The sequence below is a fragment of the Symphalangus syndactylus genome, chromosome X, assembly GCF_028878055.3.
Source record: "Symphalangus syndactylus isolate Jambi chromosome X, NHGRI_mSymSyn1-v2.1_pri, whole genome shotgun sequence".
NCBI lineage: Eukaryota > Metazoa > Chordata > Mammalia > Primates > Hylobatidae > Symphalangus > Symphalangus syndactylus.
Genome location: NC_072447.2, coordinates 30,964,534 through 30,991,652, shown reverse-complemented (window position 1 = coordinate 30,991,652; position 27,119 = coordinate 30,964,534). Strand labels below are relative to the sequence as shown.

At 43.3% G+C, this 27,119-nt stretch overlaps 1 protein-coding gene across 4 annotated transcripts; it reads left to right on the top strand.

Moving 5' to 3' along the window:
- The first annotated feature begins 1,020 nt into the window (after positions 1–1,020).
- RBBP7 (RB binding protein 7, chromatin remodeling factor) lies at positions 1,021–27,052 on the top strand. Of its 4 annotated transcripts, none has more exons than XM_055269381.2 (12): positions 1,021–1,468; positions 2,284–2,428; positions 8,241–8,386; positions 12,495–12,668; positions 13,636–13,751; positions 17,354–17,514; positions 18,329–18,455; positions 18,576–18,653; positions 19,082–19,158; positions 22,503–22,560; positions 25,785–25,895; positions 26,599–27,052. In XM_055269381.2, the coding sequence occupies exons 1-12, from the start codon at positions 1,453–1,455 to the stop codon at positions 26,665–26,667; spliced, it is 1,278 nt and encodes a 425-aa protein (XP_055125356.1). In that variant the 5' UTR covers positions 1,021–1,452; the 3' UTR covers positions 26,668–27,052. The 4 variants fall into 4 exon arrangements, with proteins under 4 accessions (XP_055125356.1, XP_063490638.1, XP_055125354.1 ...); XM_063634568.1 differs by having other exon boundaries at positions 1,033–1,468; positions 12,522–12,668; XM_055269379.2 differs by lacking the exon at positions 1,021–1,468 and adding an exon at positions 1,591–2,010.
- Positions 27,053–27,119: the final 67 nt, after the last annotated feature.

Here is a 27,119-nt window from a genome sequence, read left to right as displayed (position 1 = left end):
GCATCAAGGCAGCAAATGTTCCGGGGGTGCTTTTGCAAGAGGAGCCTCTTTCGGAGCTGGACGTACATTTCGGTTCCCTTTGCACGCAAGCACCTTGGTCGCCTCCCCCAACTCCGTCCCCTCCGCTCCTGGCCCTCATTTTGTTCTCTCTATCCCCCTTTTGGCCTTGCAGCCAGCTTTCTCCTCCTCCGCTCAGGGGCTACGAAGTTCCTGAGCAGGGCTCAGGTAAGCAGGCCCAGGATAGTTCAGCCCTGCTCTCTCCAGCTCCGCCAGCTTGGGGTGGGGTCGCCCTGGGACCCCTGCAGGTGACAAAAATGACTCAGCAGGGGCCGGGGCTGGGATGAGAAAGAACGCCAGTGCAGGAACAAAATCCCCTGACGCACGAAGAGGCCGCAAACCATCATCGTAAGGACCCAAACATCGAACAAATTAAAATGTAACTGTAAATCGGCTTCGGCCCGCCGGCGGCCTGTGCCGCCACAGGCTGCACATTTAGCCTAACAGGGCGGCCCGGAGGCTTTTGCAGGCAGAAAACGCCCGCGGCCTCTCCAAAAGGTCTCCTCCGTCTGAGACCAGCCCCACCTCGGCCCGACCGGGCCCCAGGAAAGGCCAGTCGGTTGGAGGAGAACATTTCAGGGGTGCAGAGAATTGCATGTCCGTGATTATCAGGGAGACTTTGAAGGCACAGTAATCTCTCGAGAACAGGAACCATTTTCCCCTCTTGCTCTGAGATTTTGCTTGGCTAAGCGGCGGCAGCCTCCCTGCCCCCCTCTCACCCCCACCACCGCTGCCGCTACAAGCAACCACGCCCCGCGGGCCCCAAGGCTCGCCGCCCCGGGGCTCACGGCCCCCGCTCAGCCGGCCAGCCGCTCCTCCATCTGCCCCGCCCTCGCGCGCCCCTATCCGCCCCGCCCCCTCGGGCCCTCATCCGCCCCGCCCCCGCGCGCCCCATCCGCCCCCGCGGCCGGCCCTGGGAGCGCCGGGCCAGCCCTCACGCCTGCGCATCGCCAACTTCCTGCCGCGGCACGCTCCGCCCACCCCGAGAAGCCCGCCTCCGAACGCCGCGTGAAACCCGCCCGCCGCGCATCATTGGTCGCAGCGCCGGAGCCGTTGGCTCCCAGACCCGCCTCTCCGCCTCCTCTCACTTTTCCCAAGGCGGATGCGCCTGCGCTCAGCTGCCTGGGCGGGCTGGGAGGCGCGGGTTGAAAAGTCTCGTTCCAAGTTTGGAGAGAGAGAGAAGAGCGCCTCAGACCTCGGTACCCGCGAGCGGGGAGGAGGCAGGAAAGAAGGACGCGGCGTCTGGGGAGCACCCAGGCAGCAAGACGGGGCCCGGGCTTTCGACAGCGGGGAGTGTGACGCGCTTGGGAAAGGCAGGAGCGCCAGCGGTCGGGCTGCTCTTGGCTAACGAGGGGAGTCCGAGGCGGCGGCGAGGGGCGAACGACCCGACGCAAGATGGCGAGTAAAGAGAGTAAGAGGCCCTGCGGGGCGGCGCGCGCCAGGGCCGCGGGGGGCGGCGGGCGCGCGAGGCTGCGGCACGCGCCGGCGAAAGGCGCGAATTGGCGTGCGGAGCAGGGGGCGGGGCCGGGCGCGAGGCTGGGCGCGCGCCTCGAGGGGCCTGCGCGGGACGGGACCGCCGCGCCCAGGGCTCCGAGCACTTCCGGAGCCGGGCGCGGGGCCGAGGGCTGGGCCCCCCTCTTCCCTTCCCTCCTCCAGCGACTGCGCTCCCTCCGGCGCCCTCGGCCCCGGGGCGGAGGCGGCCGCCGCCGCCGGGATGGGAGCGCCGCGGCTCCTTCTACGCGCGCGCGCGTTGATCGCCTCGGGGTCGCGGCCCTTGTCCCGGGGTTGCTGGAGCCCTCAGGCCTATGGCTGCCGAGGCAGGCGTCGTGGGAGCTGGGGCCTCCCCTGATGGGGATTGGAGAGACCAGGCCTGTGGGCTTCTGCTACACGTGCATTTGTCTTCCCGACTGGGTCGCGCAGCCCCTGTACGTACAGGTCGTCATCTTAGAACAGGTGCGAACAGCTGTAACAGGGTAAACAATTTCCGTGTCCGTGTAATTGACTACCCAACAAGGTGTACGCAGCGGGTATTGATCTCAATGGAAAAAATAGGCTTCCTGATTGTTAGTATTTTCTCCATCTTCTGGAAGAGCAGTTAGTTGTCCGTGTCCAAATTAGAGGTAAAAGGAAAGAGTACATGAGGTGTGGCCATCTTGAGGTGACCTCCAATTTCTCACTTTGATCCATCTCAGCCACTTAATCGTGTGGGCTTTCTCCAAATTTCAGTGTTTGAAGATACTGTGGAGGAGCGTGTCATCAATGAAGAATATAAAATCTGGAAGAAGAATACACCGTTTCTATATGACCTGGTTATGACCCATGCTCTTCAGTGGCCCAGTCTTACCGTTCAGTGGCTTCCTGAAGTGACTAAGTAAGGGTTTCTGGCAACTTTTATTTTGTTTAAATTTAACTGTCGTTCTGAATTTCCTAGTTTTGGCGTTTTATGCATAGAACATAAGTATGTAATCAGCCCTTGCATGAGGTGGCAGGTGGTTTTTATTTTCAAAAGTGGAGGAAACACTGAATATATTTGACATTTCCTGGGCTTGAATGTAGAGCAGCATCTCTCTGGGCCCAAACTAATGGGTTTCTTTAAAACTTTATTGAAAAATAGAATATTTACGGAAAAGTTCACACGTCGTAAGTGTTGTATGGCTTGATAAATTTTTACAAAGTGAACACATGTAACAGTCACCCAAGATAAATACATTTTGAATGGTAAAGGGAAAAAGACCTTGTCAACAATTGACCAAAGAAAAGATGTTATCATAGGCTTATGGAATACACTTTGAGATTGCTGTTAGTCTTCATAAGAGTATTCTTTTCTGTTAGATCTGTAGTTTCTCTGGTAATTATTGCTGGCATTTATTGAGCACTCAGAACAGGGCCTGGCACATCTGAAGAATCTACGTCCTGTTGTTTGTTGTAATCCTCGTAATAGTACTATGCTGTAGGTACTTTTCATCATCCTTGTTTTACTGATAAGGGAACTGGGAGTGAGCGTTTAAGTGCCGTCCCAAGATCACACAGCTGGTCCCTGCATTAGACTGCCTTTCTCATTCACTTGCACCTTTTCTAGTAGGAACTTGACCATGTACTTTTAAAGTGTGTTAAATATGGGGCCAGGCACAGTGGCTTATACTCCTGTAGTCCTAGTGCTTTGGAAGGTTAGCTTGAGCTCAGGAGTTCAAGGCTGCAGTGAGCCATGATTGTGCCACTGCATTCCAGCTTAGCCAACAGAGTGAGACCCTGTCTCCCAAAGAAAAAAAAAACAAAAAAGCATCTTAAATTTGGGTGTTGCGGGCATATAATTTAAAGAGGATTAAATGAAACTCTAACCTAAAAAGAGGATTTTGCAACAAGTTATAAAAATAATAAGCTAATTTTGGCCGGGCGCGGTGGCTCACGCATGTAATCCTAGCACTTTGGGAGGCCGAGGCAGGCGGATTGCCTGAGCTCAGGAGTTCAAAACCAGCCCAGGCAACAAGGTGGAATCCCATCTCTACTAAAATACAAAAAAAAAAAAAAAGCCGGGCGTGGCAGCGTGTACCTGTAGTCCTAGCTACAGGCCACAGGGAGGCTGAGGCAGGAGAATTGCTTGAACCTGGGAGGCGGAGGTTGCAGTGAGCCAAGATCTCACCACTGCACTCCAGCCTGGGCGAGAGCGAGACTCCATCTCTTAAAAATAAAAATAATAATTATAATTAATGTATATAAAAGTGCTCTTACAGTGGCCATGTTCTCCATATGCAAACATTGATTTCCATACAGATAGGAATTTCCACTGGGCTTCCCAAAAATCTAAATGTAAATGTACAGATGTGGGAAGAGTAGAGAAGAACTAAATGATGGAGACTTGGAAGCATTGACGTTTACAGCCACCTTTGAACAGATTGAAAATACATTAAGCATCATATACTCGGGTATTCAAGTTCTGGTTTGGAGCATCGTGTGCATTTGCCTCTTTGGTCTGTTAAGCAGATTTAAAATGTATTAACTAAATTTACCTTTTGGGGGATCTTTTTGACCCACTGTGACATAATAGAAAACAGCCGGGGCTTTAAACTTAGAGACCTGGGTTAGAATCATGCCCCTGCTTCTTCTTAGCTTCATGAACTGGGGCCGTGTTGTCTGGGCTGTAAATGGAGATGTTGGTCGTACTGACTACCTACATTTGAGGGAATGAAATAAGATCATGCATGTTAAAGTGCCTGGTGCAGCATAAGTACATGGTAAGTGGTGACTGATGCTGATTCTCCCACCCCTTCCTGTTATTTGTCAGGATTGAAATAGCTCTGTGTTTCTTCATTTGGATTTTCAATGAAAGCTGTTTGCTGAAGTTTTTTTTAAAAAATGTTACCTATAATATGTAATACTTAGGAATGTAACAGAAAATGCTTTAATTAAATTATTTAATGTGTATCATGGTGTTCTTTGTATACAAAGCTGTTGTGGGATTGGGTTGTGGGATGTGCAGTGGCTTAGAGAATGTAAGAAAATGCCAAGCAGCCTGCATTCTTGGATGTTGAGGATTGCTGTGTGGTGCTTTGCAGGGTTCAGTTTGGGGTATAAAGGGACTGTGTTTTATCACCATACAGAACAGTAAAAATGTTGACTATTCTCAATGCCTGACTCTGAGGAACAAGACCCTACTCCACCTCATAGGCCTTTCTTCTGCCGACTTACACAACATGCTTCATAACGATTACTTGGACTTTCTGAGCTATTGTCCTTCAGTTGAGTTAGGTAATTGTCCAACTAATTGATTTGGCTTTCTTTTTTCTTTCTTTCTTTCTTTCTTTTTTTTTTTTTTTTTTTTTTGAGACAGATTCTCGCTCTGTCTCCCAGGCTGGAGTGCAGTGGCGCCATCTTGGCTCACTGCAACCTCCACCTCCCAGGTTCAAGCAATTCTCCTGCCTCAGCCTCCTGAGTAGCTGGGATTACAGGTGTGTGCCACCACACCCAGCTAATTTTTGTATTTTTAGTAAAGACGGGGTTTCACCATGTTGGTCAGGCTGGTCTCAAACTCCTGACCTCGTGATCCACCCACCTCGGGCTCCCAGAGTACTGGGATTACAGGTGTTGATTTGGCTTTTAAAAGGTTTTATTTAAGTATCTCTAAGAAATTTGTTTTAATTAGGTAGTTATTTCATATCTCTTGTTGAATAATGTCTGAAATATATTGAGACTAACTTATTGTCTACCTAAAAAGCTTTGTAATTTTTCAAATTCAGGAAGTACAAAAGGACATAGAGTGAAGAATAAGTCCCCTTTCCACATCCCTTACTGTCCTCCTTCCTTTCCCCAGTCATTGTTTTCAGTTTCCTAACCCATCCTTGCCAGCGTGTAGAAGTGCATACCTGTATCTTCATTTTTTATGGTAGCAAGTTCTTCACTTGAGTTTGTCAGTAAGAGTATATATTGGAGATTTTCCTGTCAGCATGCTTGGATATGCTTGTTCTTTTCAAGGGTGCCATAGAATTTTGTTTATGGATACACTGGCATGATACGAGTTCCTTACAGATGGATGTTTAGTTATTTTCAGTCTTTTTGCTGCTATAAACAATACTGCTGAGAATAATCTTGTAATAGGCCATATTTATGTGATGCTTGGCTAAATTTCCTAGTGGTAGTTACTGGGGTCAAAGGATTCTGCACTGAAAATGAATAGGCTTTCTTAACCATTAGCACTTCTCCAGCCTTTAGGTACATCCAGTATTGGAGGAAAATAGTGTCATATTGATTAGTTTAGGAAAACAGGCTGTGTTTTAATGATGGAGGTGAAGTGATTTCTAGTAAAAAGAAAAGTCCTCATATGATGATCAAGTTGGGGAAAACTGGAATAATTAAATTTGAGTCCAGAGGGATTTTTAAGCTCCTCCAGTCCATCTTGGGACAGTGTTCCTTAGAAAGGGCCTGTGATAAACTGACTTACCTGTAATTTTTTACCTGTTGGTCTTAATTTTCCTGCTTAACTCCACAAAAAACAAGTCACTTTTTACCTTTGATGACAGTACCAGCATTGCTCTGTGGTGCCTTCTTTCTCTCAAGCATTATTATTTCTCTTTTTAAATATTTATTTAAATTTTTGTTTTTTTGTTTTTTGTGGAGATGGGATTTTGCCATGTTGCCCAGGCTGGTCTCGAACTCCTGGGTTCAAGCGATCCGCTTGTCTCGGCTTCCCAAAGTGCTGGGATTAGAGGCGTGAGCCACCGCATCTGGCCAAATATTTCTTTATTTTTTCTTTTTTTTTTTTTTTTGAGACAGGGTCTTGCTATGTTGCCCAGGCTGGACATGAACTCCTAGGCTCAAGCACTCTTCCCTAGTAACCCTAGTAGCTACGGGTGCACAGCACTGCACGTGGCTTACCCTTTCATTTTAAGCCACTATTCCCTGTAAAGGTTTGATTTTTGTCCAAGTCCTCATAAAGTGTGTTGCTTAGAGCCTAATGTTAATGTTTTTACTGGTTAAGTGGGCAAGCCAGATGTGGTGGCACACATCTGTAGTCCCAGCTACTGAAGAGGTTGATGCAGGAGGATCAACTTGAGCCCAGGAGTTGGAGGCCAGCCTGGGCAACATAGTGAGCCCTTGTCTCTTAAAAAAAGGAAAGGTGGGCGGGGGGGGCAGGGGGCACATGTGCTCATGTGCATTGCCACCTGCACACATATAAGATGGAATTAATTAATTTTTTGATAGCCACATCATATTCTTGGCCCACTGTGCATGTATCAACCAAGACCCATGTTTTCTTCTTCTTCTTCTTCTTTTTTTTTTTTTTGGAGACAGAGTTTCACTCGTTGCCCAGGCTGGAGTGCAATGGTGTGATCTTGGCTCACCGCAACCTCTGCCTCCCAGGTTCAAGTGATTCTCCTGCCTCCGCTTCCTGAGTAGCTGGGATTACAGGCATGCGCCACCATGCCCGGCTAATTTTGTATTTTTAATAGAGATGGGTTTTCTCCATGTTGGCTAGGCTGGTCTCGAACTCCCGACCTCAGGTGATCCACCTGCCTTGGCCTCCTAAAGTGTTGGGATTACAGGCGTGAGCCACCACGCCCAGCTGTCTTTTTTTCAAACACGTTGCTATTGCTTAGTCACGGCTGCCTTACTCTGTTTTTGGGGGAGTGTGTGTGTGTGTCTCTTCTCCGTGTGCACACACTTTTTTACCGTAAGCCAAATTTTGGTAAAATTGCATCTTGTATTTTCTTATTACTAAATTACTTGCCTAGAAGTAATCTTCAATCTTTTTAGAAAAAAAAATTGAATCCTTTGTGCAGCTGAAATTTAGAAACAGATAAATGGCCTAACTTGTCTTGTGTTAGGGCCTAGAGCCCTACTTCTCAGTCCTCTTCATTGAAATGGGACCATGGAGCACAGTTGAAAATTGTGTTCTAGATAATACAAATGGGAAAGCCTTTTTGATAGATACTGATGCAAAAATCACTGCTTGGACCAAGGTGCCAAGAGGTTTGGGCAAGTTCTTCAGCCTCAAGGTGTTTCCACAGAACAAGGTAACAAAGATACCTCAGTAAAATTGAGAATATTCGTTTCATAAACTTAGGTATCATAAACGTCAGGGAGTTTCACATCATGCCATTTGCACTTATAGCCTATTTTATTCAGTGAAGAAACTGAGGCCCCAAGGAGGTTGTGTTTTAAGCAACTGCATTTTAGTTTGATCCAGGATTTAAGCTAAGTTTTTTTGATTCAACACTTTCTGTCCATACTACCTTGTAGAATTTCTTACTGGGAAATAAGAAACATCTAGTGTATAAGATATATTTAGGTGGGAAGAAGATTTCTTTAGGTGGGAAGTTGTGATTTATGAATGTGGGGATTATTGGTGGATTCCTGTGTAGATGTTTGTCTGTGTTCACTGAGTTGGGCCTACATTCCCCAGAGTGCTGCTCTATAAAAGGTAGTGTTCACATTGATAATTGAGGCACAGGAGGATGGCTCTTTGGGAAAGAAGCAAGCCCTCTGCATGTTGTAGCTAGAATATTTTCTTATATTTGCATAAGTGGGGATTGTAAAGTTGGTAACCAGAGGGGGAGAAGATACACAGTTGATGCTAAGTATATATTTGCTAAAGAAATTTGAATGTATTTTGAGGGAACTAGACTGAATTTGTTAGCAATTGGAGGTTTCTTGTAGGATTAGTGTGACTTTCTTTCTTTCTTAAACAGACCGGAAGGAAAAGATTATGCCCTTCATTGGCTAGTGCTGGGGACTCATACGTCTGATGAGCAGAATCATCTGGTGGTTGCCCGAGTACATATTCCCAATGATGATGCACAGTTTGATGCTTCCCATTGTGACAGTGACAAGGGTGGTAGGTATATCATATATTCCAATATTGGTGTCAAAGGGAAAATGCCTCTTTCAAAGCATATACTATTAAAACTATACTATTAGCTTTTGGCCCAGTAATTTAACTTCTAGGACTTTATTCTACAGAACTACCCACCCACATGTCCACAAGGATTTTAGTCGTAATTGCAGAATTGAAAAATTAGGATCAACCTTGTAACTCAGATGTTGGTTCATAGAAAGTTGGTTAAGCACATGGTATGTTTGAAATACTACTCAGCGATTAATAAGAAAGGCCAGGTGCCATGGCTCACGCCTATAATCCCAGCACTTTCGGAGGCCAAGGTGGGAGGATTGCTTGAACTCAGGAGTTCAAGCCCAGTCTGAAAAACACAGATCTCATTTCTACCAAAAATTAAAAAAAAAATTTTTTTAATGAGAAAAATCTGTACACACTGGTATAGGAAGGTATCCAAGATAAATTAAGTGACTAACTGCTATGTGTAATTAGAATATTCCACTTTGGTAGAAGTAATATGTGTTGGTTTGTGCAGTGGGTATATTTTGTTTGAGGAGTGAGGCAGTAGTGGTAGGGTTAATTTAGGAATCTGTTGGCTGCTTTTTTCTTTTTTTAATTTGTCAAACATATACTCTCCTGTTTTGGTATTCCCATGACCACCCCAAGTTTGGTGATTTCGCTAGGACTCCCAAGAGCAAATTATACTTGTGGCTAAAGTTTGTTACAGTAAAGAACACAAAAGCAGCAGGAAAAAGATGTACATCGGCAAGTTCAGGGAGGTCTGGCACAAGTCTTGTCCAAGGCCACACAGGATGTGCTTTCTGGCAGCAAACTGCAGGGACATGTGTGAAATATCTCTGCTCAGGGAAGCCTGTTTGGGTCTTGGAATCTCAGGCTTTCTTGGGGGACTAGTTGCATAGGCACATCCTGCTGACAACCAGCCACAGCAACTGAAACTTGAGGACCCCAGTAATACAAACTGAGGACCCAGTAATAAAAGAAGGTATGTGTCATCAATCTTGATATCTGCAAAGTAACCCTGACAAACTGGTACAACGCGGTCCATTGCTCCAGGTGCACACCACAAAATCATCAGTTCATCAGTGACAGAAAGAACATTCTGAGATGCATGTTCCCAGGAGTTAGCCAAGGGTCAGTAATAGGGTCCCAGTGTTCCTCAGAGACTACAGAGCTAAGCACCCAGACTGCTGTATTAACTCTTTCTTCACAGTCCCAAATGGCTTAACGCTATTAGCACTTTCTAATACATGTCTTAGGGTTTTTTTCTTATTGAAAATAAAATACTGGCCAGGCACAGTGGCTACACCCATAGTCCCAACACTTTGGGAGGCCAAGGCAGGAGGAACACTTGAGCCCAGGAGTTTAAGACCACTCAGGGCACACAGCGAGACATTATCTCTATCAAAAAATAAAATTAAAAATCAGCCATGTGTGGTGGCACATGCCTGCAGTCCTAGCTACTTGGGAGGCTGAGGATCGCTTGAGCCCAGGAGTTCAAAGCTGTAGTGAGCTAGGATCACACCACTGCACTCCACCCTGAGCAACAGAGCAAGATCCTGCCTCAAAAATATTACATTCTCTAGTGTAGTGAAACTGCTGGGTTGTATGGTGTATTCATTGTCAACTTCATAGAAAACTATTTTCCAAAGTGATTTACCCAGTTTACTACTCCCACAATTTACTGTTCATTCCCTGACAACTGTATGCATTATTTCTTTAAATATTGGGGTTTTTTTTGTGTTTTGTTTTTGTTTGTTATGAGGCAGAGTCTCGCCCTGTCACCCAGGCTGGAGTGCAGTGGTGCGATCTTGGCTGACTGCAACCTCCACCTCCTGGGTTCAAGTGATTCTCGTGCCTCAGCCTCAAGAGTAGCTGGGATTACAGGCGCCCACCACCACGCCCGGCTAATTTTTGTATTTTTAGTAGAGACTGGGTTTTGTCATGTTGGCCAGGCAGGTCTCAAACTCCTGGCCTCAAGTGATTCGCCTGCCTAAACTTCCCAAAGTGCTGGAATTACAGGCATGAGCCACCACTCCCGGCCTGAATATATTGTATTCAGAAATTTTTAAATGGTTTTTAGCCCTGAAGTATGTATTTACTGGGCTTGCAGTTTAACAGTCTCTGCATAATGATGTTAATATATTATTAAATTTACACATCCAGTGTATTCTAACAAGTAGCTGAAATAATTCAGTTAATACCTTTGTTAATATTCGGTATATATATATATATATATATATATATATATATGTATATGTATTTTTTTTTTTTGAGACGAAGTCTCGCTCTGTCACCCAGGCTGAAGTGCAGTGGTGCGATCTCAGCTCACTGCAACCTCTGCCCCCCGGGTTCAAGCAATTTCCTGAGTAGCTGGGACTACAGGCGCCCGCCACCACACCTAGCTAATTTTTTGTATTTTTAGTAGAGACGGGGTTTCACCTTGTTAGCCAGGATGGTCTTGCTCTCCTGACCTCATGATCCGCCCGCCTTGGCCTCCCAAAGTGCTGGGATTACAGGCGTGAGCCACCGCGCCCGGCCAATATTGAGTTACATTTTTTAATAGATATGATCATTAAGTCAGTGACTTTTCAAAATTTTAAGTTTGAGAAAACGAAGCTCTGTGTTCAAAGTAAATCCTACTTGGAAGCCCCTCCCCCCCACCTTTTTTTTTTTTAAAGGAGAGCTCTTCAGGTTGTTTTAGCTAAAGGAATCAGGAAACTTGAGTATCTTTGTAGCAGAAGGGTTAGGGCCACTGGAGTCCATGGAATGGGATGTTGAAGGTCAAAGTGGAGCAGGTTTGGAGCAGTCTCAGGAGGAAGGAGACAATTGGATCAGGAGGGGTCTTAGCATTCCGAGGCACACTTCCATCATGGAACAGAAGGTGCTACGAGGAAAAAGGGTCCTTTTGCATGTGGTCACATGAGAGTAGTGGGTAGAGGAGCTTTGAAGTAATCGTGAATTTGAGATACGGCTTTTTCAACCACACTGAAATAGTAAGCTATGTTTGCTTCAGAGAGGAACGGCTAGATACTGATATTAAGACATGGAAGCCGATGTTCATTAAGCATTCCACATAGAAGGAGCTGCCTGGAACTGAGAAATGGTTTGCTCCTTTTGGTGGTTGCTCCAGGCCCTGGTCTATTTTACTTCTTACCTGCCTGGCTCCAGTAGGCATTTGTGTTAGTTGTCCCTGACCTGAGACACAGGGTGCGCTAAAATGGAATGTGCAAAGAAAAGGCAATATAGGTCAGGAAGAATAACACAATTGTAATGTGAACCCTCCTGTCTTTTTTAAGTGTCAACAACTAATTCAAGTTTTTTATCTATGAGCACAAAAAAGAATGTTCTTGTTTGCTGTATTTGCTTAGGTGTTCTCTACCTGTATTCTTTCTGCTAACATGTTGCTACTTCTTGGAAGTTACCGTACTTTTTATATGGCTTTGTTACTTTACAAGGCCTTTTTCATGATTATTTAATACTATAGTCTTATTCACACACCATATGGGCAGAGAGGTTAACCTTGGCACTGCACTAGCAGTTAAACCAAGTATGCTAGCAGGGCCAACAAATGTGTGTTTAGGGACAGGTAGGGGTTAGCATGGGTTTCTGATTGATATGAGGATGCTCCTGACTTTAGACTCAAAGGGTGTTCATACTGTGGAGGGTTAAAACCTTTCCTGTTTTGATGAATCCTAAAATAAGATGCTAATTCAGTGCAGTACTTCCAGTGAGTTCTATTTGAACTAAAAAGCTGTTGGTCTGCTTATTATATGGTTACTTGAAATTGCAGTGAATAACTATATCATCTTCATAACTGAAAGAGGACAGTTGTTTTAGATCCAAGGTGGAACTGAATTAAGTTGCATAAGGCAGCTACCAATATTTTCCAGTGCAAATGGGCTTTAAGAATAAATTGATGTGGCAAATGAACCCACATTTTTGGATTTTCTCTATGCATGTTTCTGTCCTTGTCTTGTCAATTTGTGTTGTATTCTGCCAGGTCAAAATCTGTTAGGTTGATTGAACTAAGTGATTTGTGAATTTTAATCCTGAGTGTGTGTGTGTGTGTGTTTCTTTCTCCTCACATTAGAATTTGGTGGCTTTGGTTCTGTAACAGGAAAAATTGAATGTGAAATTAAAATCAATCACGAAGGAGAAGTAAACCGTGCTCGTTACATGCCGCAGAATCCTCACATCATTGCTACAAAAACACCATCTTCTGATGTGTTGGTTTTTGACTATACAAAACACCCTGCTAAACCAGGTATGTAATAATAAAGTCAGGTCATTACTTGAGCAGTTTTCTTGATTCAAACTGGTAATGTTTTTAAGGTCAAAGTAGCATACTTTATTATAATATTTAAAGGTTTAAAAATTGCTTTGGGGACCCCATAACCATCCTCAAGTTCAGGGATTTGCCAGAACTACCTAAAAGCAGCTTATACTAACAGCTAAAGTTTATTACAGCAAAGAATCCAGAGCAAGAGTAGGAAGAAAAAGATACACATCAGGGGAAGTCCACAGGGGTTAGCTACAGGCGTCTGAGTCCTTCCCATCCAGGGCCACGTGGGACATGCTTTGTCTCTAGCAGCAAACCATAGGAACATGTGCTAAATGTCTCTACCCAGGGCAGCCCATTTGAGTTTCAGAATCTGGGATTTTTGTGGAGATCTGTTGGCGTGGGCACATCCTGTTCTATGACCAGCCATGATAACAAAATTGAGGACCGCAATAGTGAAGACAAATACATTGTGAATCTTGCTAAACAATCCTACAAGTCTTGACAGGTCCCTATGGCATACCCCACTGCTCTGGGCTTGCACAACTTTATCAGTCAGTGACGTGAAGAATTTTCTGAGGGTCACATTCCCAGGGGTTGGCCAAGGGTCATTTATGGTTGCAGGCTACCCTAGAGGCATGCAAGGACTGAGCAAGCAGACCTGCTGTGTTAGAAATATTTCTTAAAAATTGGGGGGTTGTGGGGATAGGGTTACCACTGCCCAAATTTGTAGGATAGCTATAGTTTTTAATATTTTTGTGTTGGGGATAGTATTAGGTTTTCCAAAGAAACCAATCATTTAATGGTCATGAGGCTCAATTTGCACTGGGTATTAAAGACCAGATCTTGTTCATGTGCAGTTGCTGCAATGGTTCACTCAATGAAGGAGTGAGAATTTATTCTCACCAGTTCTGATAAACAGAATAACTTAATGTTTTTCATCTTTTCTTAGACCCAAGTGGAGAATGTAATCCTGATCTCAGATTAAGAGGTCACCAGAAGGAAGGCTATGGTCTCTCCTGGAATTCGAATTTGAGTGGACATCTCCTAAGTGCATCTGATGACCATGTGAGAAACATTCTTTGTAATTTGTTCATATAGTGAGAGCTGACGTGTCACAGCTGTACTAAAGGAGTACTATATAGATGAAAGTTTTTCTAAGCTAATACTGCTGATTATTCTGGTAACATTCCCCCAGGACTTTAGAGAGATGGTTTTCATACTGCCCTGTATTAAGTGTACAATTCAGTAGGTTTTAGTATATTCACAAAGGTGCACAACTATTGCCACTAATTCTAGAATGTTTTCATTCACTCTCTGAAAGAGAAATTCCATACCCATTAAGCAGTGACTCCCCACTCATTCCCTGCCTTCCCCCAGCTCCTGGTAAGCACTAATTTATTTTCTGTCTCTATAGAGTTACCTGTTCTTGATATTTCATGTAAATGGAATCTCATATATGGCCTTTTCTGTTTGGTTTCTTTCACTTAGCATAATGTTTTCAAGTAACATTACTTACATTCCATTCCTTTTTATGGATGAACAATATTCCACTGTATGGGTATACCACAGTTTGCTTATTTGTCAGTCGATGAACCATTTGAGTTCTTTCTACTTTTGGGCTATTTTGAATTATGTTACAAGCATTTATTTACAGGTTTTTGTGTAGATGTGTGTTTTCATTTCTCTTGGATATATACCTGGGAGTGGAATTATTGGATCATATGGTATCTCTGTTTAATTTTTTGAAGAACTACCAAACTGTTTTCCAAAGTGGTTTTCCATTTTACATTTCCACAAGCAATGTACAAATGTTCCAGTTTCTCTACATCCTCACTAATGCTTGTCTTTTTTATTATAGCTATCCTAGTGTGCGTAAAGTAGTATTTCCCGGGGTATTTTTTTTGTTTTTGTTTTTGTTTTTGGCGGGGTGGGGGGGGTTGGGTTTTTTCGTTTGTTTGTTTGTTTGTTTTTTTGAGACGGAGTCTGTCTCCGTCAACCCAGGCTGGAGTATAGTGGCACGATCTCAGCTCACTGCAACCTCCACCTCCCGGGTTCAAGCGATTCTCCTGCCTTAGCCTCCCAAGTAGCTGAGATTACAGCCATGCGCCATGAAACCCAGCTAATTTTTGTACTTTTAGTAGAGACAGGGTTTCACCATGTTGGCCATGCTGGTCTTGAACTCCTGGGCTCAAGCAGTCCTCCTGCCTTGGCCTCCTAAAGTGCTGGGATTACAGGCATGAGTCACTATGCCCAGCTCATTGTGATTTTAATTTGCATTTCCCTGATGACTAATGATAAGCATTTTTTCTTGTACTTACTGGCCATTTGCATATCTTCTCTGGAGAAATAGGTATTCAAATTCTTTGTCCATATTTTAATTTTGTCTTTTTACTGTAGAGTTATAAGAGTTTCTTATGTATTCTAGGTGTAAGTCCCTATGATTTTCAAAAATTTTCTCCCATTCTGTTGGTTGTCTTTTCACTTTTTTTTTTTTTTTTGAGACAGGATCTTGCTGTGTCACCCAGGCTGAAGTGCAGTGGCTCAGTCTTGGCTCACTGCAACCTCCACCTCTCCAGCTTTAGTGGTTCTCTACCTCAGCCTGTCAAGTAGCTGGAACTACAGGTGCCCACCACCACACCCAGCAAATTTTTGTATTTTTTGTAGAGGTGGAGTTTTGCTATATTGCCCAAACTGGTCTTAAACTCCCGGGCTCAAGTGATCCACCTTCCTTGGCCTCCCAAAGAGCTGGGATTATAGGCTTTCTGAAAGGATGCTTCCCTCAAAGTGTGTATGAGACAGTTTCCCAAGTAGGGAAAGTGGATTGTACTCAGTAACCCAATTACTAGTACCTTTTGAAGAGACCAGGCTGGGAATTGGTAGTAATAATAATAGCTGACATTTACCAGGGGCTCCCCACATGCCAAGCATCATGCTAATCTTGCCAGGTCCTTCTGAGTCGGTGTGAATGGCAGGAGCGCCACATGTTCCTTTCTCTTCAGTTCACGTACGTTGAGTGTCTTCAAGTGTAAGTAACAACAGAGACTGAGGGCATATGTATTGTGTAAAAAAAAGTTTTGTTACTGGGAAAATAGCTGTTACTGGGAAATAGCTTTGTTACAGAAAGTCCTTCATGTGGCTGGGCACAGTGGCTCATGCCTGGAATCCCAGCACTTTGGGAGGCCGAGGCGGGTGGGTCACCTAAATTCAGGAGTACGAGACCAGCCTGGCCAACATGGTGAAACTCCGTCTCTACTAAAAATACAAAAAAATTAGCTGGGCTTGGTGGCACACACCTGTAATCCTATCTACTCGGGAGGCTGAGGCAGGAGAATTGCTTGAACCCGGGAGGCGGAGGTTGTAGTGAGCCGAGATTGTGCCATTGCATTCCAGTCTGGGCAAGAGAGTGAGACTCTGTCTCAAAAAAAAACAAAAGTGATTTGATAAAAACAGATGAAGCCCTTTCATGATCACGTGCTATGAATTAAAAAAAAAAAAAAAAAAAACCATACCAGTGTCAGTGGAACTATAATTAGTGCTAATATACCTTCATGGGATTATCTCTTATTAACCATTGAATGAGAATCATTGCCCTATACCTTGCAATATTTTTTCATTAAAAACTTAAGACTTTCCTCTTAACTCTTTCTGTGATAGGATGTCAAGGCCCACATCATGAGGCCTCCTTATTTGTGGGCTGCTGTGACCTTTGAGGCCCAAGCAAGGCCCCATGGCCTCTCCTTGGGCTCTGCTGACGTTTCAAGGAGCACATCATTGGGGATCTGTCTGTGGGCCCCAGGCCTTGACCTCTCAGAGTAGACTAGTAGAGGTTTCTGGCCCAGTGTTGTTTACCTGTCCCATCTCCTGATGTCTGTGGTGGTTTCTGCCACGAAGTGAAAGACTTGTCCATGAGGCTTTTGCTATGTGAGAGGCAGAGTTTAATTTTAATTCCCAGTCTTCCCATCCCAGTGTAAACTTTTAGGATGTGCATTTGTGTTCAGTAGATGCTGAGCACCGGGCTCTTGCTGATTTGTTGTGTTGTCTAAGTGAATTTGGGATACTTGAATGTCTGAATGTATGTAGGTAGAAACTCCAGCATCAGTGTCCTTGCCTGCCACTGTACTCAGTCTCCCCTCCCCCTCATTACAGTGGAGTGTCCTTTTCCTCTGCACCTCACATGGAGGCTGCACCCACATACTCTTCTGTTTGGTTATGTTTTCTCTCTTGTGTTTACCTCAAACTTTTATAGAGTTGAATAGTTTTGTTTGTAATGAAATTATTTTAAATAAGATATTAGTATTTAAATTCAATCTCTTGTCCGGGCACAGTGGCTCACACCTGTAGTCCCAGCACTTTGGGAGGCCAAGGTAGGCAGATCACTTGAGGCCAGGAGTTGAAGACCAGCCTGGCCAATATGGTGAGACCCCCGTCTCTACTAAAAATACAAAAAAAATGAGCCAGGCGTGGTGACTTGCACCTGTAATCCCAGCTCAGGAGGCTGAGGCAGGAGAATCGCTTGAGCCCGGGAGGCGGAGGCTGCAGTGAGCCGAGATCGCACCACTGTGCTCCAGCCTGGGTGACAGACTGAGACACTGTCTCGAGGAAAAAAAAAAAAAATCAGTCTCTTATAGCCCTTGTTCTTTTTTTTTTTTTCTCTCCTTCTCTCTTAGACTGTCTGTCTGTGGGATATAAACGCAGGACCAAAAGAAGGCAAAATTGTGGATGCTAAAGCAATCTTTACTGGCCACTCAGCTGTTGTAGAGGATGTGGCCTGGCACCTGCTGCACGAGTCATTGTTTGGATCTGTTGCTGATGATCAGAAACTTATGATGTAAGGTGGAAAGTTCAGTGGGATCTTGTTAAATGGGTGACCTGAATGACCATCAGTGATTGCTGCAGGCTGTAGTTTGATTTTTTTTTTTTTTAAGTTATGGCTTTAAAAAACAGCTTTAGGTAGCTTACTCCTGTAATCTCAACATCATGGGAAGCTGAGGCAGGAGGATTGCTTGAGACCAGGAGTGTGAGACTCTGTCTTTACACAAAATTTAAAAACAAAAAATTAGCTGGGTATGGTGGCATGCACCTGTAGTCCTAGCTACTCAGGAGGCTGAAGTGGGAGGATCACTTATTATTTAGAAAAAAAGAAAAATAGGTATGGACATGTGAAGGAACATACTTGGTGTGGTGGTAAATATCAAAATTGAGATCCAGAGTGATGCCAGTTGGAGGTCAGGGAGGAAAATGATTTCATCAAGGTATGGCCGCAGGGCTTCATTCACTTATAATCTTATAAAGAAATACCTGAGGCAAATGTGACAAAATACTGGGCATTTGTCAAAACTAGTTTTAGGTATCAGATTGTTACATTATTCTCTACATAGTCTGTATTTTGTGTGCGCTTGAAATAGTTGGTAATTAAAATAGGAATCTAATTTAAAAAACAAGACTAACAGCCCTAGCTTGTTCTCTGTAGGTTTCGAATGTATCATTTAGTGGTCGAGGTCTGAATCACCAGCTGTGTGGTTGGTTTCTTCATGAAGGGGAGCACATAGTGGAGCTAGTTGTGGAGTGCAGTGACAGTGATGTGAGGCCGAATGTGAGTGTGTCCTCCCTGGGTGCTGTGTGCCTTTATCTTTGTGTTTTAGATGGGACACCAGGTCCAATACCACCTCCAAGCCGAGCCACTTGGTGGATGCGCACACTGCCGAAGTCAACTGCCTCTCATTCAATCCCTACAGCGAATTTATTCTAGCCACCGGCTCTGCGGATAAGGTTTCGAAGTTTTTGCATTATTTGGTGTTTATAAAACCCAGTTCTCTTGTGCCTTAATCAGATATTTGAAAATTCTTAGGTAAAGCATATAAATCATTTTCACTTGTTATTTTTCTTTAGACCGTAGCTTTATGGGATCTGCGTAACTTAAAATTAAAACTCCATACCTTCGAATCTCATAAAGATGAAATTTTCCAGGTATGTGACAGTTTTCTGGTGTCTGTGTGTCAGGAAATGAAATCTAGGGATTCATCAGTTAAGCTATACCAGACTGGTGGGTCCACTATTGAAAAAAATGCCTTGTACATGGTGTTACATGGAGATGTTCATAGGGTAAGGTACACATTGTTGAAGAATTAAAAAGCTTCTGGGATGGTTATGGGGTTGAATAAATTTATTGAGATCCCAGGCTGAGTTCCTCAGTGCTGGGGAGTGCAACCTTCCTGAGGACAGGATGGAGCTGAGCCCTTTCAGAGCACTTGAAAGTCGGGGACAAGAGAGTGAGGCCATCAGGCCAAGGATAAGATAATAGAGTGCAAGATGGGAAAATATCAGATTACAACAACAGCCACAAACCTAGCAGCGGATGATTCTTTAAATACATTTTCAAAATTATCTATTACTAGGTCCACTGGTCTCCACATAATGAAACTATTCTGGCTTCAAGTGGTACTGACCGCCGCCTGAATGTGTGGGATTTAAGGTAACTTACAGTCCTGTGACAAGATACTGCATAAATATGCTCATCTGGCAAGTTACATAGTAATTCATAAACTAGAAAAGCAATTTGGTAATCCCCCTTCAAGAAACCTAATATTAAAGAAACTTTTAAGCATCTTCCTAAAGAGCCTTTGTTCTGTAAAATAGAAGTGAAAGCAGCAAATGGACCATAAAATAAATTTCTCTGGTGTGAGTTTTGTCTCTTAATATTCAGGCATGAAGGTGTATGTGTCTGTGTTTTTGCATTCAAATGACTATATTTAAAACACACTTGATACAGAGAAATCAAGATGTAAGCTGTTTTATGTCTCATTGGATCTCATAGTACATGTAGGCAGGACTGTTTTTTCTGGGTTTTTGTACCATTTACTTTGCTTTCAGTGATTCATTCTGCAGATGTGCACTCCTGCTGTGGGTTGTGTAACTGCTGGGGAGACCTCTGTGAAGGGGACAAGGACAGCCCAAGCTGTCAGAGAGCTTATGTTCTCTGGGGCCTCGTTGTATAAAGAGTTTCTCCCAATTTTTAAAGTTCCTTTACTTCAGACTTGCTGTTCTAAGAATTTTAGACTCCTTTACTTTTTTCATCTGAGCCTTTACAACTTAATAAAGTTGCTCAGTTACATACTTCTCCATGAGATGTCATCTTAAGTTTAAATCATAAAATTACCAAAAAATAACTTATTTATTTCCTGCTTGTATTAAATATATTGCTTTGAAGTGGACTGAATTTAGTACAGGTTGAGTATCCCTTATCCAAAATACTTGGAATAAGAAGTGTTTGGGGTTTTGGAATTTTTAGGATTTTGGAATATTTGCATTATACTTAATTGGTTGAGCATCTCAAATCTGAACTGAAAGTCCAAATTCTTCTTTTTCTCTTCTTTTTTTTGGAGACTGAATCTTGCTCTGTCACGCAGGCTGGAGTGCAGTGGCACAGTCTTGGCTCACTATAACCTCTGCCTCCCAGGTTCCAGCGATTCTCGTGCCTCAGCTTCCCGAGGAGCTGGGTCTACAGGCACTGCCACAGCCACAGCCACCATGCCCGGTTTTGTATTCTTTACTAAAAAAAAAAAAAAAAAAAAAAAAAGACAGCTTTGCTGTATTGGCCAGGCTGGTCTCAAACTCCTGACCCCAAGTGATTCTCCCGCCTTGGCCTCCCAAAGTGCTGGGATTACAGGCATGAGCCACTGCATTCGGTGTGAAAGTCCAAATTCTGAGTGTCATGTGGTGCTTAAAGTTTTGGATTTTGGAACATTTTGGATTTGGGATGCTCAACCTGTATATTAAAACCAAGGCTGCCTTAATTATAGAGGCAGTAATCCTCAGTATATAGAAGAGACACTGGAGAATAAAATGCTTGTATGTAAAACTTAAAATAGCTAATGTTCAGGGTTCTGATGGAGCAAACTCCTGCCGTGATAAATACTTGAAGATGTAGAAAACCTTCAAAGCAGACAGTTGGGGGCGCATTGTATTTGATATAAAAACAATTTTAGTAGTAAAATAAAACCTAAATCAAAACTATAAAGAGGTTGTATGAAGCGTACAGCAAGGTTTGGAAGTCTGATGCCCTGGCAACTGAATTGCCCCTGAAGGTGCCAGTAATTTGTGAGCATTGTGTGTAATTTCTTTTTAGAATTATTTCTTAGCTTGTTTAATATTAAAATTACATTAGATAGGGGGCCAGGCATGGCAGCTCACGTCTATAATCCCAGTGCTTTGTGAGGCTGAAGCAGGAGGATCGCTTGAACCCAGGAGTTCGAGACCAACCTGGGCAACATAGACCCTGTCTCCAAAAAATTGTAAAATTACATTAGATAAAATTTGGGATTAAAATGGTGAGTGTTAGCAACTGTACTGACAGGTGGAAGAGAAGTATTGTCTAGCAATCCCACAGGTTTGAGATTGTTTAGTTAGTTTTATGGGAAGGAAAAAAATGTCTCACTTGGAGGGCTGGGTTTTGTTTTTTAGCAGTTGTTACTAGTAAAGTCTTTGGGCTAGGTATAAGGATAGGGCTGATATTGATACATAAAGAGTGATTTCACTGTTGAGCACTGGCAAATTCTACAAATTGAAGTTTTTTGTTTTTTGTTTTGTGAGACGGAGTCTCGCTCTGTCGCCCAGGCTGGAGTGCAGTGGCGCGATCTCGGCTCACTGCAAGCTCCGCCTCCTGGGTTCACGCCATTCTCCTGCCTCAGCCTCTCCGAGTAGCTGGGACTACAGACGCCCACCACCACGCCTGGCTAATTTTTTGTATTTTTAGTAGAGACGGGGTTTCACTGTGGTCTCGATCTCCTGACCTCGTGATCCGCCCGCCTCGGCCTCTCAAAGTGCTGGGATTACAAGTGTGAGCCACCACACCCGGCCTACAAATTGAAGTTTTTAAGAGAAAAACCATAAAAACCTTTCCTTGGCTTACACATTTTGTAAAGTTTTATTGCCATATCTTTAGACAGATCTATAGTACTGATGTGTAATTATATTTTACTCCAGGGATGCAAAAGGCTTTGAGTGAAGTATAGGGATTGCACATCAGTTCATGTGTAGATTTTTTTAACTATACCTTTCACCTTTTAATTCTAAGGCAATAAACAGTTAAAATAATGAAGGGAGGCCGGGCGCAGTGGCTCACGCTTGTTATCCCAGCACTTTGGGAGGCCGACGCGGGTGGATCACGAGGTCAGGAGATCGAGACCACAGTGAAACCCCGTCTCTACTAAAAATACAAAAAATTAGCCGGGCGTGGTGGCGGGCACCTGTAGTCCCAGCTACTCAGAGAGGCTGAGACAGGAGAATGGCGTGAACCCGGGAGGCGGAGCTTGCAGTGAGCCGAGATGGCGCCACTGCACTCCAGCCTGGGCGACAGAGCAAGACTCTGTCTCAAAAAAAAAAAATAAATAAATAAATAATGAAGGGATTTTGAGTTAATGTTTATTATTGACAATAATTCCTCATTCTGCAGCTTCAATTATGAACAACTCTAACTTATTTCCAGAAAGTAAACATCCCACCCTTACACCAAATATAAACAGTAGCCAGGTGTGGTGAGGCCGAGGCAAGAGGATCGCTTTTGAGCCCAGGAGTTCAAGGCTGTAGTGCACAGTGATTGTGCCTGTGAATGAATAGCCACTGCACTGCAGCCTGGGAAACATAGCGAGGCCATGTCTCTAAGGAAAAAAAAAAAAAACCTAATTGATTGTAGTATAGAAATAAGTTGTTTTTGTGAGTGTGTTTGTGTTTTAAGATTACTTTCTGGACTGATACTGGTTTAGCAGATGTTCGTGCTACAAGAATTTCACTGATGAAAACACTATATTCTTCTTACAGTAAAATTGGGGAAGAACAATCAGCAGAAGATGCAGAAGATGGGCCTCCAGAACTCCTGGTACACATTCGCTTATAGAAGATGAAATGCCATATGCAGATTGGATTGTCATTGATCTCTTTATTTCGAGAATGAGTCAGAATTTCGAATTCTAGCTCTTGCTGATGGTTTCAAAATGGAGGCCCTGAAGGTTATTGCAGTTGGGCTTTGACATTTATCAAAAATAGAAAATGGAGCCCAGTAGGTTTTTATGAATGTTTCACTGAAAATGGTTTGAGGTCCTGGAAAATAGTGTATAGTAATTTCTCACTGATTTCACCTCTGGTATTTGTGATGGTTTGGGGATGGGGAGTGAGTATAATTGCTATTCAGTTGGCAGGACTTAACATTTCCTAACAGTATAGAAAAAATTTTAAATGCTTAAGTTTCCTGCCCAGAAAAGGAGTGCTTTCTCAATCTTGATGCTAGCAGAGCCCACTGTCTCCCTCCCATGCCTGATTGAAGCATCTCCTTCAATCTCCTTGGCCCTTTGAAAGCTTATGTGGTGGTATCTGCCCATCCTCATTCTTCCTGTCTGAGTCCTTCAGTGCTCTCTTCGTCATTTTTCTATGAAGCATTGCCGGATTTAGCAATGGTTCCCTGTCCTTGCTCTGAATCCAACATTTGTCTCCTCCCATTATTTGGCAGATAGTCACTCATCACTCTGTCATTTATGATTTTAGTTCTAATGCCAGTACTCATTTTTGGCACACTTGTACTTTGTCCATGAGTTTTATTTATTCATTTTTTCTGTGAACCTATGGAGTATATTGAATATCCACAGGTTTTCAAAGGTAAAGAAGGCCCTTGAGAGCAAGCCCTGCACACAGAAGATGTTCACTAAGCCCACCTTGTAAGAATGCCCCAGTCCCTTTTATTTTGATGACAGCGTTACTGAGATATAATTTACATACCACACAGTTCACTTCTTTAAAGTGTACAGTTCAGTGGGGAGGGAGTGTTTTTGGGTTTTGAGGTTTTTTTTTTCTTTTTGTGTTCTTGAAGTTAGTGGTTTTTAGTATATTTATAGACTTGTAAAACCATCACCACAAATCAATTCTAGAACATTATTCATCCCCTCCGAAAGAAACTATAGCTATCACCTCCCAATTCTCTTCTTCCTCCAGCCCTTGGCAACTACTACGCTACTTTCTGGCACTATAAGATTGGGCTATTCTAGTTATTTTATATAAATATGACTTTTGTCTGTTGGGACTGATTCTTTCACATAGTACAATATTTTCAAGGTCTCCAGCTATTTTTAGGGAGAAAGGAAAGTATATTACTTTGTATATTATGGCTCTGCAACAATTCCAAGGCCCTTGAGAAAATACACTAGGATTTTGCTTTTCACAAGAGAGCTTGAAATCAAGGGACATTTGAGAGTAGTAAACTGGGCCTGGGCATGGTGGCTCCTGCCTGGAATCCCAGCACTTTGGGAGGCCAAGGCAGGTGGATCACATAAATTAGCCAGGTGTGGTGGCGCGTGCCCGTAGTCCCAGCTACTTGGGAGACTGAAGTAGGAGAATCATTTGAGCCCAGGAAGTTGAGGCTGCAGTGAGCCATGATCACACCACTGCACCCCAGCCTGGGCAATGGGAGTGAGACCCTGTCCCAAAAAACAAAGTAGTAAACTATTCCACCAGTATGCTTTGATAACTCTTGTATGTATTCTAAGCCCCAGTGATCTTAAAATATATTCACCTGTGTACCCCTTAAGAGTACTCGCTCTGTAGCCCGGGCTGGAGTGCGGTGGTGCGATCTCAGCTCACTGCAACCTCCGCCTCCCAGGTTCAAGTGATTCTCCTGCCTCAGCCTCCCGAGTAGCTGGGACTACAGGTGTGCACCACCATGTCCAGCTAATTTTTGTATTTTTAGTAGAGACGAGGTTTCACCGTGTTGGCCAGGATGCTCTTGATCTCTTAACCTCGTGATCCGCCCGCCTCAGCCTCCCAAAGTGGTGGAATTACAGGCGTGAGCCACGGCACCCAGCCAATATATTCACTTGTGTACCCCTTAAGAGTACTTTAAAAAGCTATTTACTTTTTAAGTCAAGGTCTGGTTCTGTCACCCAGGCTGGAGTGCAGTGGCACAGTCTTAGTTCACTGCAATCTCCACCTCCCCGGTTCAAGCTGTCTTCCCATCTCAGCCTCCTGAGTAGCTGGGACTACAGGCACACCCTACCACACCCGGCTGATTTTTGTATGTTTTATAGAGACGGGGTTTTGTCATGTTGCCCAGGCTGGTCTTGAACTCCTGAGCTCGAGCTATCCGCCTGCTTTGGCCTCCCAAAGTGCTGGGATTACAGGCATGAGTTTTACCCAGCCCCACCTCATATTTTTAACCTGATAAGATTATTCGGTAAAATAGATACATTGCATAATACCTAGTTGGCAGGCAGGGACCTCATTGTCAAACTAGAGTCAAATCAGACTTTGTCACAAAGTGTGATGTCCCAGTTCCAAACAATGTATTTAGTACTGTCCTTGTGAACTGTTTTGCTTAAGTCTTAATTCTAAGATAAATAAGGCATAGTGCGTTCCCACGAGGTTGTCTCTTGCAGGGAACAACTGCTCTCTTCAGAACTGTTTAGCAAAGCTGTCTCACCTTAGGCATAGCTTATGAGGGACTATCTGGAGCTATGCTTTTGGAGCCAGGGATTTTCTTTCAGCCTGGTGCTGTCTGTGTACGTTGGAAAGATGGGCAAGAAGTATGCCTCTCTTAGTAAAGTGAAGAGGGGAAGAACCAGAAGACTCCTCAGGCCCCTTGTATAATAGAAGAAGAGTATGTTACATGGCATATAACGGATTGATTACCTTAGATGTTTTGTACCTAACTATGTATGAACAAATGATGCTGGATTAATGTTCATCATAATCAGTATGGAAATGGTATTTTGATTATGTAGGAAAATGTCCTCATTCTTAAGGGATGCAGGCTGAAGTCTTCAGCCATTTCATTGTATAGGCTCATGGATAAAGCATCAGTTACGCTAATAGTATTTGGTGAATCTAGGTAAAGGGTATACAGGTATCCATTGTACTATATTCTGTCACCTTTTCTGGAGGTTTGGAAATTTGCAAAATAAGTGTAAATAGATTACTGAGCCTGTACCACCCTCTCTCTAAAACCAGACAGCACCCACCCCCAGTTGAAATACTGATGACTCTAAAAACTTAGTAAAATCTTTGTTAGGATTAACAGGAGAGTATATGAAACCAAAGCTTTTTTTGTTCTTGTAACAGTTTATTCATGGAGGACACACTGCTAAGATTTCAGATTTTAGCTGGAACCCCAATGAGCCTTGGGTCATTTGCTCAGTGTCTGAGGATAACATCATGCAGATATGGCAAATGGTGAGTTAAAATGTTTTTCTTGAATGACTGTCTTGTAAAGGAGAGATTTACTAGTCACATAATGTAATAAAGTTATTTCGAATATGTAGGTGCATATTATGCCAAACATTTACAGAAACCATTTAAAAGAACTTTTTCCATTTCAACAATACAATCTTTAGTCCCATATGGTGCTTCGTCCACTGTTTGCTATTTGTAGCACCTGTCAGTTCAGGAGAAATCTCTGCATCTGCACTGATTTTCATTGTTGTTGTGCTCTTCATACACTGGAGTCTTGGCATCGCTGCTCTGTCTCCACTGTCTGTTCTGTGTGGTAGACATGAGGGATACGGGAAGGAGAGGTCAAGGCATTCAAATGACACCAAGTTCTCTGAGGATGAGTACTAAGTACTTGACATTTCTAAGGTGTTAACTGGGCTACCACTTCCTCTAAATGATGCTTGAAGTGCCTTTGGAAAACATCTCTTTTGAACAGTGATTGAAATAAGTAGTGCATGGATGGGTGGCTAAGTATACATATGGAATTACACACTAGCAAAGAATTTTTCAAAATACTGGCTAGCCTACCATTTCCTTATTGAAGTTTTTAAGAGAGAAATGTAAAAATGAAACTAGTAAGTTCTAAATAGATTAAATTGTTTTTACATGACCTTGTGAAAACCATAGGGAGTTTTTACCTGTGAATTTATTTGGTTATCTCCAGGCTGAAAATATTTACAATGATGAAGAGTCAGATGTCACGACATCCGAACTGGAGGGACAAGGATCTTAAACCCAAAGTACGAGAGATGTTTCTGTTGAATGTAATGCTACATGAATGCTTGATTTATCAAGCGCCAAAAAGGCATTGTATAGTAGGAAATGTAAGTGGGGTGGCTTATGGCTTCTTTATCCTCTGATTCTAGCACTTTCAAGTGAGCTGTTGCGTACTGTATCATATTGTAGCTATTAGGGAAGAGAAGAATGTTGCTTAAGAAAGAACATCACCATTGATTTTAAATACAAGTAGCAGGGTATTGCCTTTGATTCAACTGTTTTAAGTCCTCATTTTCTCAAACTAAGTGCTTGCTGTTCCCAAATATGCAAGAATAACTTTTACACTTTTTCCTTCCAACACTTCTTGATTGGCTTTGCAGAAATAAAGTTTTAAAATAAAACTTGTGTTTTTTTAAAAGCTTAGTAGGGGTGTGGGGGGGCGGGGGGGTCTACTTTTTGAGTAGAAAT